Consider the following 20,266-nt stretch of genomic DNA (forward strand, 5'->3'; position numbering starts at 1 on the left):
TTTTTATTTAATTTATTGTTTAAATAAATTTACTACATCCTTTGATAATTATAGTGAGTTTATGGGTAGTAAAGTTATTGTTAGATTTGCTGTTAATGTTTTGAGATAGATGTACACACAATTCATCTGGTAAACCTAATAATAATTTCATCTCTTTCTATTACATGTTTTGGTGTGTTGTCTATTTCAGAAAGCCGAGATGATTTCTTCCTGTTGTGCGAGGAAAAGTAGTTTTATTCACCCTTTTTTTTATTTGTTCAAGTTTGAACTCGTTCATTTCATGATAATGAATAGCATTAAAAAAAGAAAAAGAAAATAAATTCACGTTTTAATTGGGTAACAGAAGCAAATTGATGTAACAAGGTATAACCTGTTACATTTTCTAAAAAATTAAAATATGGTTTTAATGAAATGAATCCAGTTTTATATAGCGATGTATATTAAAAGTGATTCGTGGTACTAATGTGAAAAAGACAGCCAGAGGTTTAAAGCGAAGTTCACATACACATTGCCATTGTACTGATTTACAAGCAAACTTTTAGAAAATTGAAGTATCAAATCTTCTTTAGTCTAACTGCAACTCCCCATGCAAACCGAAGTTATTCTCATCATATATAAGCTCTTTTTGATTTATATGACTTGTATCATTTTAAAAGAATTATTGAGAATGGTATTTTTTATTTTCACTAAACTATTTAAGAGATTTTATGGAATGCACTCAGTACTTTCATTTTGTTGCAGGAAAAACATATCCAATTGAATGCTGAGTCTGAAAGTGAACTACAAGACTATAATATAAATGGAGTCAAAATCACTCCACCAAAGTGAGTAATTAACATTAACATGATGGATGGAAGACCGAAATCGGTTAAGCTTTCAATAAACATGCGCGATACGACGGACAAAATCAAAGATGTTGTTTGGCTCCGCGGAGCTCACCACATTTCAAAAATGTCCTTCGCATCTTCTATTAGATGGTGTCGGAAGATCAGAGGAATATGGGAGATTGACTTGATTTCCGTGCGACATGGATTTATAGACATGTATCTATTTATAGACATGTATGTATTTACTCTGTATCTACATGTACTCTTGAAAGCCGTAAGTTTATTAAATTATTGATATTTTATTAGTTGTTACTTGTAGTTGAGAATTATCAATACACATCGTAGAAATTTGTAAATAATATTTCTCGCTGCCTTTGCCATAATTCATGTCTCTGAATTTAAATTAATATAGCAGGGTTTGTAATTTATTGCTCCCAATTAGAGTATATTATTTCATTTATTCTCACAATTTGTAGAAAAAATGTCAGAATTTGTGGCTAATTAAAGCCTCCATATAAAAAAAAAAGCAATAAATAATGAATTAAGTGTACAATTCTTCAAAGAAACAATGAAAAAATCTTTATTTTTCTCGCTACAAAATTATAATTAAAATAAAACAAATTATACTAAAGTGATACTCAATACGATCTATCGGCAACTGCCTAAACTAAACCTAGGTTAAGTTAATCTTACTAGTTCTAATATTCTCCGCTAGATAGCATAAGCCTTTACTTTTATTACATCTTTGCTAATTAAAATTATTGTTTTTAGTTTAAAAAATTGCATGAAAAATAGTGAAAGCATATTCTTTTTCAAGTATTGTTTTAAAAAGTAACTAATAATCTTTTGTTGTTTCAAATATGAATTTAGTCACAACAAAACTAGTTTTTGGTTTTTTTTTTTTAATACTTATTCACTTACGCTTATATTAGTAATTATTTCTTTCTTATGTTATGGTCTGTTGTATGGGGGCCAAGTGTGAGGACTGCGCTATAGTAATGAAATAGAGAAAGCGCATCTATGTTTATTCTCATCATAATATTCCACCCAAGAACTATTCAGAGATATGCAACAATCTAACTCCCAAAATAAGAATAAAAAAAGAGCCCACAATTGCTTCGTTTTTCTCGTAACTTTGAAAGTCATCCTGATTACTCTGCTTATCTTGATATACTCGCTAGACTTATGCGGTAGTTCAACGCAATGGCATTTTACAAATTCAAAACATTATTATAATCATAATCAAAAATGCTATATCTTTTTGTGTAGTTTGCTATGAATTAGGAGTGAATGTTTTGTGCTTTTATAATTTTTTAAATTTTTTTTCTTAGGTAATGATCTCTTTTTTTTTTATTACAGCCAAAGTTTTCGCCTCGTGAAGTGCTTCGTATTGTCGTAATACTTAATGTAACATCTTAGAAGATAAAATAAACTCATGAACTCATCATCAGTCTTGCATTAGAATAAATACTTTGTTTTAAAACCAATATCTTTTTACAAAAGAAACCATTTAATATACATATATGTGTAACAATATGTGTACACTTCATATTTATTTATTCTTTCTAATGTGAAAACAAAATCCACTTTGTACAGATTAAAAATTTGCTAGTTTTTGTTCAAATTATAAACTATTCTAACGATTACGACATTGGTTACTGGAATATATTCTTACTTCAAATTTATATAACATTTTTGCGATAGTTTCTTAGAATTGTTGAGAAACTAATTTATTTCTTTTGTTTTCTTTGTTTTAGGGAAAATGGCCATTTGAATATAAAAGCAGGTAGATAAATTTAAATCATAATGCCGGAAATATAATTCACTAGTCTTGATGTATCTGATGTCAACGTATTCTAAAGTAAGAACAAGTACTAAAAATATTCATTTAAGATTCGTAGAAATAAATGGTGGGTGGAGGTAATTGGGTTGAGCTTACCCTGTTAAACTGTAGCTCATCTCCACACAGTACCCATTTCTGCTTATTTTCACACCACAAAAGTTTGGAGATTACCTCTTTCTCTACATCTACGTCTACACACACACAAAAAAAGCATGTTTAATAATTTATCTTTTTATAGCTACTTGCAATTTTAGAAAGATTTCTACAAACTATGAAAACTATAAAGAAAATTCCACTTGGGCTATACATTCATTCATTCTGATGGTAAATTTAATGGTACGTCAACTTACTCCTTACTATAAATAAATTCTTAAACTTTGAAAATAGGAAAAGAAAGAAACCTCTAATAAAATCTTAGCGCAGCAGATTATTCGCTTATCCGGTACTCCAGGAAATTTAGCAGCAATGATGCCCCTAAGAAACTCTTTACGGGCCTGACGTTAATGATTAGATTTTATGTATTACTTCTTTAAACTGTATATTGGAAATTTTAGTTGCTCTTGAATTCTGATTAATGAAGTACCTCCAGTAGACTATAACTAGCTTTTGAGAATGTAAAATTTAGCGCACTAATTTAGTTTTCTTGCAAGTAAGTAACTCTCATATCATTTTTAATAAATAGTTTTATCTTGAAAAATGTGGTGGATAAAACAGATATAGATAAATTATCAGGGCAGCCATTAATAGACATATTGTTGAGAAATAAATGATGAGATACTTCATGAAATGTTATTATTATTTTGTGACCAGAAATGATCAGATTGCATACACTATTTGTGACAATTTGTTTGAATGAATATATTTGTATCTAGAGAAGTATCTCCCTAAAGTAGCAATTTTATTTTTATCCTCCTTGTTCCAAAGCTAGTTACTTTTGGACAATCTAATGTTAGTTGTGTAAGAATGGTTTTATTAAAAATAAGATTATTGGAAAGCCTTTTTCTGCACTCTTTGTTACTTTCTTCAATATCGACTTAAATGCCCCTTGTTACATTTATAATCAATACTAATTAAGGTAAATTATGAAAGTTATCTGTTTTTAGTTTTCCTTTAAAGAGGTACATATACTTTTCATTGATATTGCGAGTTGCACTATTTTTTTTGTTTTTTATTTCTTTCTGCTTTAATTAGAATCTTTATTGTCTTATATGCTTACCAACTTTAATAAACAGACAGAATTTTTGGATATAAGATTTAACCTTTGCTCATATTTGTTCTACGCATAATAGGTTTAATGGGGACTAGTAACTACAATATTTTTATGGCCCTTTATAAGCTCTTTTGATTTAAATGTCTCGTATCGTTTTAAAGGAATTATTGAGAAAAGGATTTTTTATTTAAGAGATTTTATGGAATGCACTCAGTACTTTCATTTTGTTGCAGGAAAAACATATCCAATTGAATGCTAAGTCTGAAAGTGAAGTACAAAACTATAATGTAAGTGAAGTCAAAATCACTCCACCAAAGTGAGTAATTAACATCTGATTATGCATGAAAGACCGAAACCGGTTAACGTTTCAATAAACCTGCGCGATACGACGGACAAAATCAAAGATGTTGTTTGGCTCCACGGAGCTCACCACATTTCAAAAATTTCTTTTTCTATTAGATGGTGTCGGAAGATCAGAGGAATATGGGAGATTGACTTGATTGCCGTGCGACATGGATTTATAGACATGTATCTATTTATAGACATGTATGTATTTACTCTGTATCTACATGTACTCTTGAAAACCGTAAGTTTATTAAATTATTGATATTTTATTAGTTGTTACTTGTAGTTGAGAATGATCAATACACATCGTAGAAATTTGTAAATAATATTTCTAGCTGCCTTTGCCATAATGCATGTCTCTGAATTTAAATTAATATAGCAGGGTTTGTAATTTATTGCTCCCAATTAGAGTATATTATTTCTTTTATTCTCACAATTTGTAGAAAAAATGTCAGAATTTGTGGCTAATTAAAGCCACCATATAAAAAAAAAAGCAATAAATAATGAATTAAGTGTACAATTCTTCAAAGAAACAATGAAAAAATCTTTATTTTTCTCGCTACAAAATTATAATTAAAATAAAACAAATTGTTATGCTAAAGTGATACTCAATACGATCTAGCGGCAACTGCCTAAACTAAACCTAGGTTAAGTTAATCTTACTAGTTCTAATAGTCTCCGCTAGATAGCATAAACATTTACTTTTATTACATCTTTGCTAATTAAAATTATTGTTTTTAGTTAAAAAAATTGCATGAAGAATAGTGAAAGCATATTCTTGTTCAAGTATTGTTTTAAAAAGTCACTAATAATCTCTTCTTTCTTCAAATATAAAGTCACAACGAAACTGGTTTTTGGTTATTTATTTTTTTTAATGATTTTTTACGAATGCTTATATTAGTAATTATTTCTTTCGTATGTTATGGTCTGTTGTATGGGGTCCAAGTGTGGAATCTCCGCTATGGTAATGAAATATAAAATATTAAATTGAGTGTACATTCCATTATTAAATTGTAAGATTACATACTTACTATTCCCTTAGTAGTGCTATATTCTTACAATAACTTTTTATATACGACTAAATATCTGCAAATACGTTATCATTTTATGAATAAAATCTTTGAAAAGAAAATGTTTTAATACTTTGAATCTTTCTTTTCGTTTCATCTTTTTTTTTTTTTTTTTTTCATCTATGACTTACATATTCAGTATTAATTAATTTTCTAATTTATGTAGAATTTTTAATCCCTTAGGTCGTAAGAAAAAACTTTTCGACATCAGCTTGACCTGAGCGTGTCAATAAAAATAGTAGTCAATTTTTAAAGTAGGCTGTCTTAAAATAAAGAAGTCAAAGGTTACAAATTGCACTTTAAACATTTACTTCTGATCTCTCTGAAATATTTGAGAAAATGTTAGAAAATTTTTTAAACAATTAAGTGATGTCACTCAAGAATAGTGGAAAATATGAAGCTGGCCAATACGTAATTGAACTCCACTTTAAATGTACTACACAGAGTAGGCCTATGGACATTACTTACTGGTTCACCCTGTTTGTATTAAATGACAATTAAGTTATGAATTAATTGATAAGAGAGTAATTATCACCCTTCACTCACTTTTTTCAAGTTTTTAATGTCAATATTTATTTCTTAACTGCATTCAATATCTTCTTTAATCAAATATATGAAAAGGTACAAGTTATGGAGAAGCAGCAAATTACTTGTTAAATATTATACATCTCCAAATAGGACTTGATTTAGCTCATTCAGTATAAATCTCCTTTATCGCAATTATTAACTTCTTTAAATTATTTAGCTCTTAAAAATAATTTATATGTACTTATCAATCCTTTAGTTTAATTACTGTCATTTATTCAATTTTTATGAATAATAGTTTATAGATTATTACAAATGTTTTTTGTGTTGCTGTTTTATTCAAGATAAAACTCAGTAAGCCTTATATTTTAATTACTTTGAATAATTTTGATTTTCAGATTGAATCCTGTTGATACTAGAGACCTACTACTACTGCTTACAAAACTGTTCATCAATGGAAGCCCAGTCCAATGGTAGATGTAAAGTCTATGAATATACACAAATTTTGTCAGGAATCAATTAATAAAACAAGTATGTAGTTATTATATGTAATATGCATGTTTATTCCTAATCTAATGCATGAAGAGTTGCGCTAACTTCGCAAGAGCTACGTCTAATTTAGTCGTTAGTTAAATCTTTGTATTAATCATTAGCCTTAGTCGTGATTTATTCATTCAACTAACTTGGTAACTGTTAAACTGTTTTTCAATTTAACATTTAATTAATTATTCATTCATTTGTTTGGACTAATTTTGGTTTATTACACTTTTGATTTATTAAGTTCTTTAACTTTAAATCAATAAATAGCTGATAATGGATGAATGTCCAGAACCGGTTTAAAATACAATGAACGTAAGAGCTATGAAAAATAAAATCATTATCCAGAAACCTTTGCTAAATGTATACTATATGGTTTTGCTTTGAGTGTCGAACTTCTCATAAGCTGTATTTTCTTTTAAAGAATCGGTTTGAGTATTCATAGCACGCATGTTTATTGGACTCCAAACCGGTTTCAGACATTTTACAATTATCAGAAATACTTTTATCAGTTTGTTGTAGGTAAATAAAGTTTTCACTCTTTATTTATGAATTTGAAGATGAAGAACTATATAAATTAGAAGTGTTATATACCATAACTGGTTCAAAGCATACAAATAAATGTTAAATTGAAAAACAATTTTGTAGAATGCATTCTTATTTTTCTTTTTTACATTCTTGCGTAAAATAAATAAATACACTCACTCGCAGAAAAACGTATAAAGTATAAGAAACTTCAAGATCGAAGGATAACGTAAAAAATACATGTAAGAAATGTAGAAATACAGGAAATTAATGTATTCTTCCTATCACTGCTGTCATCTATTGCAGATATATCTTTTAAAGCGTAAAAACAAACTTTATTAAATAAATATTAAATTTCATTAAAATATAAAAATTGCCTTTATCAAAATTAAATTGTCACATAGCCATCAATTCTCATGGGCAATAAAGTTATATTTAGAACAAATATGTTTTTAAATACCCATTATTCTACATTTAAAACTATAAAACTAATTGTCCGTAAAAAAGCTAATAAAAACATACTTTTTATTAGTCAAATTGTATCTAAAATATTTTAAATTATACCAGATTTTTTATTTAATTCCTAAGTAATTTATTTATAGTACGTAGTAATAACCTAATATTTTATTAGTACAAATAATATTTTACTTTTAATTTTATTTAAAAATAATAATTTGAAAAGAGCAACCAATATCTGTTTGTATTTCTGTTAAATAACTTAAAATTCTTCCAAGATTTATTTTTTCGGCATTAACTTAGTATGATTTAAACTCAATTTTTATATTATTTCATATTTGAGTCCTACTTCGTCTGTCTTTATGTGCTTATATGTGCATATAAAAATCTGTCTTTATAGGTGTCATTTTGCAGACTGGGGTCCCAAAATGTATTTAACTAGAAGCTAGATGTCACTAGAAGGAAAAAATAACCCACTCCTGAAAAGATATTTTTTGGTCCTATTGCGACCGATCTGCATAAAGTCAGATAAAACTTTCATTGGTAATGGGTTGAATGGTCAGTAACCATTGGACCTCATGATAGCGTACTACGTACCTGCATTGATCAACAATGACAAAGTAAATCAATTTGTTGACGCTAGCTGGTTCTATGTCAGCACTAATCCTTACAATAAATCGTATTCTAAATAAAATGGGTAGGTTAGAAGTTTGAGCTTTACGGTAAAAGGAAATTTTGTAAGGATTTTTCATGTATTAGGTTGGGATATCTACAACTCCAATAGTTCTCTAGAGAAATCAAATGTGCTTTTATAGCAAGGTCTCAACCTGATTCTATTGGGTTGAACTTCTCCAAAAAAGCATTAGTAAATAGGACCATATAAAGCTTACATACACCAGATAACGGATTATCTTATCTCAGACTGCAACTAGAGAAGTAAAAATGGCCAACACTGAAATAACGGACACTGACAATAATATTACCGCGTATTTACTGTTCCTGAAGTATCTTTGTAAATTCTCCTGCTCCCTGATGAAACTAAAAATATTAAAATTCTTCCGTTAATTGAAGAGCAAAATAAATTATAAGTAAAAAAAAATTAATGATTGTTATTTCAGGCAGATTACTAATACCTTACCTAATATCTATCTCCAGATTAGATATCATTACGTGGACGGAAGCACATTCTCTTAGATTTCATTTTTTATCCAACCAATATGAATTTAGCTCTTCTCGATAGGGTAAGGATTTTTATAGTAAGTTATACATAACTAGACTCGTCCGCCTGACAGAAATAGAAAATAGCAATCAAGTCAAGAAATTTGAGGCTTACTTAGTCTTCACTACATCAACCCCTGCTTGTTCCGAGACTAGAGCATCCCCCAACTTTTTGACTCACTTTGTCAATACAAGACTGCTGTTTGAATATCTAACAATCCTTTAGGGCAAGTTCCACTTTCACTCACTGCTTCTTTCCAACAATATTTTATTTATTCATTTTACTGTACAAAGTAAACATTAATTTGAAAATTGTTACTTTAGAAAACTTTAGTTAAGTGAAAAGTTGTATGAATTGTTACATCTGATTTTTTGAGTAAGAGTAAAGTAGAGTGCACATAAAGGATTCTCTTCTTTTTTTTTTGGTAAAATAACATTTAACAACCGGTGCAAGTTTGTAATTAGAGAACAATCGTCCAATTTGTGAGAATTTCACTTCAATTTAGCTAAATAGAAAACTCAGAAGCTATATTGTGAATTCTCTTTTGTGTAAATGACGGTTAGAAAAAGAAAAATGTGGAGGGTCTTCGCGCTAGATTTTTTGAATTTCGCAAGAGTTGGTCAAAATTGTGGGTAATTTAAGGCCTCTAGTAAACGTGATCCTGATATTTTCAACAGTTAAATATTAACATTAATAACTTCAATGATCAAATTAATGGAGTTGGAGACCTAAAATAGTAGAGTATCCGACTGTTTTGCCATCTATGGGCCTAACCACGAACTACTCTTGCTGTATTTATTGTTTATCTTGTATCTCTTTTGGCATCTTCTCCACTTATATATAGCCTCTGATCTCTATGATCTGTAGTTAGTTATTTCCCAGATTGATGCGAAAAATGATTAAAATCAGACTAGTCTTACTTTCAGTTCTCCTTAGCATTATCAAAGCAGGCAAGAAATATTTAATCTTCTGTTATTCTTTGTGAAGTTGATTCGACAGCTTATTATGTTCTATGTAATTTAAAACTGTTTGTGATGGGTGTTCCTGTTTTGTTTAGAGGACACCTTTTTGTTATAAACACTGGTAAATCTACAAAAGTTAAAAAAATTATTTTTTAAATTTATAAATATTTACAAAATTTAATTTGAACTTAGCTGTGAGGGTTTAAAAATAAGTAAAAAATTTAGAGCATTCTTTTCGCGATTGTTTTGAAATAAATCGTAGTAAAAACTTCAATTGTTCATCTAAATAAGGACAAAAAATAAAATGCTCAGCTTACAGAATAGAGCCAACATCAGTTTGAGGATTTAATAAGTTATTGAAGTGTGTTACCCAGGCTGATATTTGAAATCTCGCCACCACAAACAAAATTAATTCTTTTAAAACTGCTAACTAATTGCCAATATGCTAACTTATGATTGTCATGCTATAAATCCTCAATAAGCACTTGGGCGAGATTGCCCATTCTCACATTAAAATCGCTAACAATAATTTCAACCAAAAAATTTTTAGGGTTCTTTTTTGGAAAGGGACTGGAATAGACTTTCCCCTACAGTCTCTTTAGAAGTTGCAGTCAGGGAAAGTCGTGAATGAGTTCATACCGAACTTTTTTCATTGGTTTAATATAAGTATTTTTCGTGTTTCTACTAGTAAGTAATTTTTATGTAGATACTAATTTTGTTTGTTTATTTCCATTATTATCAATGACATTATTATTATATTTCATGGCAATTAGTTAAATTAAGAGCAAGCGTAAGTCTTTGTAAATATTATATTTAGTAATTTATAATTTTTAACTCAATGTAATAATAAAGGCATTATCTTTCTAACTGAGTAATTTTCCATTTGTAACACAACGCTAAGTTGTTGAAAAAGTAGGCTCCAAGGTAGTGCTTATGAGCACGGATTTGTAACTGGGAAATCTCCAATTTGAATCCTAAAACATGTACTTTTTTATTTTCAAGCGCCACGGTAGCCGAGCGGTTACAGTAGTGACCTGCAATGCTAATACGTATGTGGCACTGGATGCGAGACCCGGTTTAGACCTTGCATTTTATTTAATGTTTAATATGAGAACTATGCAGTAAAGTATGTTTTCTAGACGCCTTCAAACACGACACCTAATTGGTAGTTGGACGTAAAGCCCGCTTGAAAAAATAGGAGATTACTTTATTTAAAATTGCATATTTCAAATGACGATAGATTTCTGCAAATTTTCATGAACAGACTTAATTATCCGAAAAGGAAGACAATATTAGTTAATTTTACAGTTTCAGGAGCACCTACTTCCTCCATGGCATGTGAAGATTATACATTAAATATAAGTTGTCCTGATGGTTATTACTTGGACATTGTAAATGCTTTTTATGGAAGGAAAGATGAAAATATTTGCTATAGGAAGGGCAAGATAATTAACACTAATTGTTCTGCTCAAACAGCATTAGCTGTCATGCATTCCAGGTAATCTATTTTTAGTAACTTTTTTTTCCATAAAGTTGTCACTTCTATTCTTGTACGAGATAAAATGTTACTTTTCCTATGTATGATTCAACTACAGTAGTGACGACTAGGCGCGGAGCAAACTCCCCTTTAAACTATGTACAGGGTCAACAACTCCAAAAGCAATACCTACATAAAATTTCTAATCGATAAAATCTTGATTTTTCGAACGTTTCTATTTTACTCGAAATCTACTTGATTCTGTTGTTGCCAAAAATTACAGTAATAAGGATGTAATCTTTATTTTAAAGAAAACTTGAGAATTGTATCTTTTATAGGAAAAAAGGATTTTAAAAAGTTGGATGTTTTTCAATATTACGTTTTCTCGTGCGTTAAGTGTTTAAGTTTTTGACGATCAACCCTCTACACCCTTTGTCCAGTAGGACAGTTAAAATGACTAAAAACCAATTGTGGATAAGCAAAGGAAAAAGTTGGCAAACGCGAGATTAATGAGTTCGATAGGAAGGAATGAGTGGTTATAATATTTTATTTTGGACTAAAGCGCTGTGAGCGCATTCCATCACACTGCAGTGGTAAAACAATTTTCATAGAAATATTTTTAAGAAGTAAACCTTACAATAAAATAGCACTATAGAGGGCGGTCCGAACTAATCTGGTACAATCCTAACACAAATAAATGTAAATTTATTGTAGATTGCTGAATTAAAAGAAATAATTTAGAGAGAAAATTCAAAAAAGAGTTTAGTTAAAAAATTGTTTGCAAATCTGGTGCACCAATAATCTTCAGGAAATTCTTCCTTGTTAAAAGTCTCACTTCTTTGAACATAGAATAATGTGAGGGAAAGTGGAAAAACCCTTTCTTAAGGGATCTTAACGCCCTACCACCCTAAGGGAAATAAACAAGCCTAACTTCACATGGGAATGGTACTACTCATCATTCACACAATATTCACATACCTGAACAGATTGTTGCTCGCTCAGGCAAGCTGCCGATCAATAGATACATACTGTAAATTTGTAATTTTCACTTTAGCGATCGACGATAAATACTAAATTTGTACAAGCTTGTTAAGAGGAATTCATGTTCACCTACCAAACCCCATTTAACGCTGTTTTATTGCATAATACTATTTAAATGGGGAATTTAAATATATTGGTAGGCCAGGCTTGAAAATATTACATGAGTAGAAATTATAAAACTATGTTTCTTGATTGAATGTTCAGTAGGTATTTGACTTTGCATTTATAGGATGCATTAATTTTAATACTCAATAATAATAATAATGCGTTTATTTAAATACTTATTTTACAAATAACCGAAATTTCATAAACCTCCCAAACACTTGAGCATGGACTCAGTCCATCTGCTAGAGAAGTGTTGTACATTAATTAAAAATCATAAAAAGTGATAAAAATAAAACAAAAATAAAAATTAAAGAATACATAAAACCAGTCTGGCCAACAGAAATAATTAAAATAATGAAACAAATATTTTCTACTTTTATAAATTAAACAAAACAAATTCTAAAATAAATATTTACAATCACACAATCTCACTCAAATACATACAAAAAAAAACATAAATTAATTTAAATTACACTGTATTATTATAAAAAAAAAAAAAATTATTTCTTTAAACTAAAAATTAAATTCATCGACTAAAATCTGTCGATACTTTCTTGCCTCTAAGTGATAATAGTGCAACTTCTTCCAATTTTTACCATTTAAAATTTCGATTACCTACTCTTTTTTTAACAAATGCTTGCCAAACCATCGATCCCGGAATTCCCGCAGAATGGGGCACTCCCCTATATAATGAATTATATCCTCTTTTTCCCCCAATTGCATAATGAGCAAAGTCTCTTGTTCTCAGTTCGGGAAACATCAAAGTTTAAATTCACCAATTGGCCTCGAAGCATAAATATAGACCTCATAAAATTTAAGTTGTGTTCGTCCGTTATGTAATGATTTGAGCCCAAATTCCAATTCAAATCTTTATACAAAGAGTGAAAATAATTTCAAAAAATTTAAATTCCAGACACTTTAAGATTTTTTCTTTATTATTCACAGCTTGCTCATAAGATGATAAACCAACTTTTAAAAATAATTCCATGTTTACTTTATGCCAGTAAAATTTCTTTTTTATTACTTCCTCTGCTAAAACTTTCGGAAGGCGGCCACTTGGTAAACTCAGAACTTTTCTGATGTAATTTAGATGAAGGAACAGGTAATAATGAAATAACGGGAAAATTCTGGACTCCAAATAGACAATATAATTTGGAGCATTCCTAGGTAGGGAAAATAACTTTTTAATGAAAAATAAATTTAATTTTTCGACTTCTTCATAATTTTCGAAACCCCATGACTGCGCACCATAACAAACAATTGCCTCTCATTACTGAATTAAACACTTCAGACTTACTGGAAACGGGCACCTGAGGTTTCATCAGAAAATTATTGTAGGTTGAAGCTATTGCAAATTTAGCGGAGCTCATTTTTTCCTTAAAATGTTTTGTAAGTGATAGTTGAGGGGTTAGGCCAACGCCCAAATACTTATAATAATTTACTATCTCTAACTTATCTCTATTTAATGACCACGATTCGTCCTTTTTTCTCCTTCCACCCCTCCCAAAAATCATGACTTTGGTCTTACTTAAGTTTACAACAAGGTTCCACATTTTACAATATTCTGCTAAATTATTTACCATTGATTGTAAATCCTTTGGTTCCGAGGACATAAGCACCACGTCATCTGCATACATTAGACATCTAATGTTCACTTCTCCGATGTAGACCCCTCCACCAATGAAGTCATGCAGGTCGTTTAAAAAAAAAGAAAAAAGTGAAGGAGAGAGCAGAAAACCTTGCCTCAGCCTGACTTTAGTCTCGAAAGATGTCGTCAAACCATTGTTTGTCCACACTGCAGATTCAGTACGCCTATATAGACCCCTAAGTACCTCAATAAACTTACTCGAGACGCCCAATGAATTTAAGATACCGATAGTTTCATTATTAAAATCGTAACCACCAAAATAATCTATGATCAAACTCTTACAATAAGTTCCCAAAACACGAGATATACGAATTCAATAGAAAAAAAAAATAGTATAGTTGTTTTATCGTTTATTTTATTTTATTTTTTATAAAACCCGGTGAGCGCAATCCATCAGTACGCGCGCCACGAAAGATCCAAAAGTATTTCCCAGAATATGTCCTACTGCTTCCATAGTCAAACACAAAAAAACGTAACGTTGGATAACACCAAATTTTGAAAATTTGTTTAATCTTTTTCTTTTAAGGCAAAATTCCCAAATTTTCTTTAAAATATCCTCGTTTATGAGTAATTTTTTTTTTTTACAAGAACGTATTTAATAGATTTCAAGAAATGAGCAAAAACTGTACATTCAAAAACTGTAGTTGTGAGTAGTTTTTTTTTGTTTGTAGCGCCTAAACGCGAGAACCGATTGTCATGAATGAGGTGTCATTCGATTCGGAATTTCATGTAGATGTGCCTTTTGGGGGTCTCGACGCTGTAAATCCAATGGGAGATTTACACTTATTTATGTAAGGCCCCCACTTAAAATATTGTTACTAATAACTCTGTAAATCTTAATCCGATTTTGATAAAATTTTACAGATATTGGGTACTTGCTGATTTGTGTACTTTTTGTCGTTTAATCTACCCGTTATATTTTACTTTTTAAACCGCAAGTTATTGTTAAGGATATTTTTTACAATAAAACGATACTATTTTGGAGGTCCGAACTTATATACTGTTCGAGAACATATCTAACACAAATGAAAAAATCATATCTTAAAAATAATAATTTAGAGTGATGTCTCAAGAAAAATTTGCAAATCTGGCGCGCTAAATATCTTAGGAAATTCTCTCTTGTTATAGGTCTATCTTCTTCGAACAAGGAATAATGGAGTGAATGTGGTAAAGCCCTTTCTTAAGAGATCTTAAAATATTAAGTTTATTGTATAACACGAAGTAAATGGGGAATTTAAATTTTAAGTAGTTCAATTTCATTGTAGGTTTATCAGTCAGACATGTAAATACCTGTGCAGTAGGTATTTTTAATGTGCTTTTTTAAAATATAATAATTTTAATACCTTTATTTCAGATGTAATAATTTTCAAATTTGCATTGTAAGTGCAAGTAAAACTGTATTTGGAGACCCTTGCTATGATACTTACAAGTATCTTGAGGTGGAATACAATTGCATAAAGAGGAATTAATTTACTTTACAACTTGATTGGGCCTTTGATAGTGTAAGGATTTTATTATAGATCCGTTACCTTTTTTTAACTTAACATTTTTAACTAATCGATAATCGTTTAATACTCGGCGAAGAATCTTTGAATTCAAAGCATTTCCTGAGTGCCCTCTTTTTTCTTTTGCATTCTGAATCCGTTGCGACGCGAAAACCATTTTATCTGGTGTTCCATGTTGAATTCAGAATTAGTCTTCAATGTCAAGTTACCGTGGGTCAAAAAGTATTGGCACACACTGTTTTTTTTCGTTTATTTAAACAATGTGTCAAAATAAGTTTTGGTTACGATATCCTTAAAATAGGACTTACGAGTATGTATGATATATTATGGCAATAAATTGAAGACACAATTTTTTGTCTATAATTAATCTTTCTGGCTGGTTTATTAGAAATAAATATGGCAAAAACGGAAGAAAATTACGAACAATTCTGAAACAGAGTTATTGAATAACATCCTCGCGAGCTTAGTTAGTCAAGTAGCAGTTAGATTACATACACGAGAATAATGTGTAATAATAAAAATTTTTTATTTCATTACAATAATAATTTCCCGTAATTTTGAACAATCTGAACAGGTTGTTCAGTTTTTTGTTAACTGTTGGGTTAAATGTGTTTTGAAACATTTTTTTATATTCCTAAAGCGCACTAAAATAGTACATTTTCTCATTTTTCAGGTGATTGCTTTCCTAAAACATCCATCTTAGTTGGTTACTTGCTGTGGAGGTTTTATTAGCGTAATTTCATACTATTTTAAGGAAGGTATTATATATTCTATTTTGTGGAGTGAATAAAATCATCTAACTGAACTTTCCTAACTGACAAATTTTTAGACCATTATCTGTGGATTCTTAATTATATTGTATTTTTAAATCATAACGTCTATGTAGTGTTAAAAAGGTTATAATGGCCCTATTACATAAGGTTTTGGTGTATACGAGCTTGTGATAAATTATGATCAAAAAATGACTCATTTGTGGTGATAAAGAAAGGGTAAGTAAGCCTCATTGCATATTGCGTCGTTTAAAGTATCAAAATAAAATTCTTTGGTTTGTCCACTACAACTCCACCGGGATATAGAAGTTTAATTCATCAAGAATGCCAAGATAACTTGTAAATGAGACAGTTACATAGATAAATGACCTCAGCAATTGTACTCAGCAAGAAATCAGCATGAATCGAGAATTAGAATCCAGGTGGCTGGATTCGTTGATTAATAGATCTGTTCGTGAACAGTACTATTGAAAAAATGAGGCTGTGAAAAAATTACGATAGTAACATTAGGAACACGCGTCCTAATGATTAGGGCGTACCAAGTGCCTATGCCTGCAACTAACAGTGAAGTACCCATAGCTTCTAGCACCTTTTTATTCAACCCCTCGGAGATTATATGACGGAGAAAAATTCTGATATGATCAAATTATTGATAAGGATTAACCGATGGAATTACTAGACTAAGTTACTCGGATTATTGCAGTCACACCTTCCTAGTGCAAAAGAGAAACGGTGAAAAAAGATTATTAATTGCATTGTATCAGCTGACAAATAGAATAACGGCCTATTTTTTCAGGCAGGCTTTACTTCCCACAATCAAGTAGGTGTCAGATACGAACCCACTCTTATTTTCAATCACTGATTAAATAATAAAGATAGTTTATTACTAAGCTAAAATTTCAATTGAAAAGGAAATCTATCGAGCCAATTTTGAGAATCGCCAAAATGATGTCATAAGTATTAGCTTTCTCTTTTTACTAAGCTAAAATTTCAATTGAAAAGGAAATTTATCGAGCCAATTTTGAGAATCGCCAAAATGATGTCATAAGTATTAGCTTTCTCTTTTTACTAAGCTAAAATTTCAATTGAAAAGGAAATCTATCGAGCCAATTTTGAGAATCGCCAAAATGATGTCATAAGTATTAGCTTTCTTTTTTCGTCTTAAATACTCGAATTTCTTTTAAAAGCTCTAGTCTAAATCAAGTAAAAAAAAAGATATTATATAATTAGAAATATTTTATTATCAAAAGTCCCGACCGCATGGTCCCTATCCACGTGCACCATCATAAAGAAGTCCTAACAAAATTAATAAGTAAATGGATTAAAAAATATTTTGTGTTTAGGGAATTTTTTTTATTCAAAATGTCATAAAATTCAATCAAAAATAATTGATAATAGTATTTGTAAAGTAAAACATATGTGGGCTAAATTCTTGGCCTAAGTATACCTAGTTTCCTTTTTTAATCCTTTTTACTTGCTTTACGTTCCAAATCAGGCCAACCCTACCTGTACTACGTACTAGTGTCCTAGAAATGGAATGTAGAAGAGAGAACATTCACGATTCTTGGCCAAAGAATACTTAGTTTCTTTTTTTAAACCCTTTTTTCTTATTTATTCCAAATCAGGCCAACCCTACCTGTACTACATACTAGTGTCCTAGAAATGGAATGTAGAAGAGAGAACATTCACGATTCTTGGCCAAAGAATACTTAGTTTCTTTTTTTAAACCCTTTTTTCTTATTTATTCCAAATCAGGCCAACCCTACCTGAACTACATACTAGTGTCCTAGAAATGGAATGTAGAAGAGAGAACATTCACGATTCTTGGCCAAAGAATACTTAAGTTTCTTTTTTAAACCCTTTTTTCTTATTTATTCCAAATCAGGCCAACCCTACCTGAACTACATACAGTGTCTTAGAAATGGAATGTAGAAGAGAGAACATTCACGATTCTTGGCCAAAGAATACTTAAGTTTCTTTTTTAAACCCTTTTTTCTTATTTATTCCAAATCAGGCCAACCCTATCTGTACTACATACTAGTGGCATAGAAATGGGATACAGAAGAAAGAACATTCACGATTCTTGGTAAAATTATTACTTGTATTTCCAAAACTGGACCACTTGTATGAAATTCTAGTGGCCTAGAATTAGGATACAGAAGAGAAAACATTCACTATTCTCGGCAGTTATCAATGTGGATTTAACAGGCTACCTATTACCTTTTAGATAACCTGTGTAAAAACCTTGTTTTGATGTTTGAAATTCAAAATTTGAACGTGTAGTTAGCAGGATACCTATTACCTGTTAGATAACCTGTGTAAAAACCTTCCTTTGATGTTTGAAATTCAAACTTTGAATGTGTAGTAAGAGTGCTTAACAAATGATAATAAAATATATTGCTCTTTATATACATTTTTACTGTTTTGTTAATCACATATATATTATTTTGATGAAAAAAAAGTACAATCTTAGTTTAATGCGGTCTTTCAGTTGTGAATTTTTGGAACCGTTTTCCACAGGACAGATCTCTTATTGGTTTTAAGTAACAGCTATTTCTTTTTTATGAAATGGTTGTTGAAATTTGAATTGCATTTTTTGTTTTATACAATTTTTAAATGCTTTTTATTATATAGTTCAGCTTTTAAAGTATTAATCAATTTATAGGTAAATAGGAAATTCAGCATCTGAAAATGGTTCAAGAATTCTTCTTTCCAGTTTTATGTCTTAGATTCTTTTTTATTTTCTCTTCGTTTTCGACGTGTTAAGTTTTTTTTCTAGGTAAGTGGATTTTTTTTATGTATCCCTAATTTGAATAATTTCTTTTGGTTGCCTGGTCGGTAAAAGTACCGACAGTGTCATGCAGTGTAACTGAGAATTCTTGATTATTCACACAACATTTTTTTCAATATTATTTTCTGATCTGTTATTTTATTAGACGTAGTTTTACTAGAAGTAAATTCGGATACCTATTTTGCTAAGTCAGTAAGCTATTATCCTCTAGTACAGTACTGAAAAACTGTCGAAAATTTGACTCGTTCGCAATTCTTTCCTTAGTAGTTTAAATGAGAAAGTAAAAAGTTGAGCTTAAACTTATATGTGTTTCGTTTTGGTAATCAGCTCCCCATCTAACTCATAAGTTTTGTTGAGAAGTCTGTATTTCTGGGGAGATCTGTTTTAATGAAACAATTTTGCAATTTCGCACAAGTTACAAATAGCTAATATTTGCAAATAACATTAAATGATTTTCTCAGGGGTGGCTAACCCGCGGCACGCGTGCCTCAGTTTGGTACGGGAGTTTTAACAGTGGCACACAAACTTATTGAATTGAGAAAAATAAAAATTGAAATTATAATATTGTTGTATATAGGGACTTTGTCATTATCCGTAAGATTAATTTGTACCAACGAGCAATTTTCCAAATTTACCCGCTGTCACTTATTGTTGTAGGTTTGAATCAACATAATATGTTTCTAAAAAAGTGTTCTCTCATATGAACGTAACAAATAATAAACATAATAAATGCAAAATATCTCTCAAGATTATCTGATATGCACATAAAACGCCATATTATATTAGCATCTCCATGAACTAATCCTAATATTGTTGACTTGGTAAGAAATCTACAAATTCAGAAGCCACATTAATTAAATACTAACTATTTAATAATTATTTAGATTCGGCGAGGAGTCGCACACTCTCCATCTTTACTATTTTTGGACACTTTCTTCCAGAGGTTAAATCGGGAAAAATCACAGTCAGAAATCTATGATAAAGCTTGTAATCTACCCGATAACAAATATTGCACAGCCGTGTATGAATTCTGGTGGTCAAAGACATAAATTTTATGGAGAAAATTGTGGTTAAAGATACGTCCTGTCCTATTTTCTGGTTCATCTAAGATGGGTGTTTGATGATGAAACTTCTATGGGCGTTAGAATATTCAGTTTAAAAAGTAAATTATGGATTTTTATTGGAATGATTACATTTGAAGTAGTCTGTAAAGAATACTTTGTATTTGAGTATCTCCTAATAGGATACTCACATGAGATTTATGAACATAGATTAAAGTAATTACATCAAGCACGACAGTTACTAAAATTAGAAACCATCTAAAAAGAAATAAATTGATTCTCAGTAACTTAGTTCTACACGCTGTGGAATTTGAGACTTTTCGCAACAACTCGGTCTGTATATTTCTCC

The 20,266-nt window shown here is 30.1% G+C and overlaps 2 protein-coding genes across 3 annotated transcripts in view; both read left to right on the forward strand.

The window, feature by feature from the left end:
* LOC141452213 (uncharacterized) overlaps nt 1–20,266 on the forward strand; it is a 38,928-nt gene that overhangs the window by 7,591 nt on the left and 11,071 nt on the right. The window lies entirely within an intron of this gene.
* LOC141452798 (L-rhamnose-binding lectin ELEL-1-like) lies at nt 9,379–18,844 on the forward strand. Of its 2 annotated transcripts, XR_012457626.1 has the most exons (6): nt 9,425–9,507; nt 10,070–10,206; nt 10,828–11,017; nt 15,145–15,292; nt 15,969–16,053; nt 18,731–18,844. XR_012457626.1 is itself a non-coding variant. In XM_074125239.1 (4 exons), the coding sequence occupies exons 1-3, from the start codon at nt 9,444–9,446 to the stop codon at nt 15,257–15,259; spliced, it is 369 nt and encodes a 122-aa protein (XP_073981340.1). In that variant the 5' UTR covers nt 9,379–9,443; the 3' UTR covers nt 15,260–15,292; nt 15,969–16,125. The 2 variants fall into 2 exon arrangements, 1 of the variants encoding a protein (XP_073981340.1); XM_074125239.1 differs by lacking the exons at nt 10,070–10,206; nt 18,731–18,844 and having other exon boundaries at nt 9,379–9,507; nt 15,969–16,125.

Source organism: Rhodnius prolixus, unplaced genomic scaffold (genome assembly GCF_049639745.1).
Source record: "Rhodnius prolixus isolate KJV_2025 unplaced genomic scaffold, Rpr scaffold_3, whole genome shotgun sequence".
NCBI lineage: Eukaryota > Metazoa > Arthropoda > Insecta > Hemiptera > Reduviidae > Rhodnius > Rhodnius prolixus.

Excerpts from the sequence above, each read along its gene's own strand:
- LOC141452798 (XM_074125239.1), top strand. The coding sequence starts at position 9,444 with ATGCGAAAAATGATTAAAATCAGACTAGTCTTACTTTCAGTTCTCCTT. Across the intron at positions 9,508-10,827 it reads CCTTAGCATTATCAAAGCAG|TTTCAGGAGCACCTACTTCC; the intron begins GCAAGAAATATT and ends TTAATTTTACAG. Across the intron at positions 11,018-15,144 it reads TTAGCTGTCATGCATTCCAG|ATGTAATAATTTTCAAATTT; the intron begins GTAATCTATTTT and ends CCTTTATTTCAG.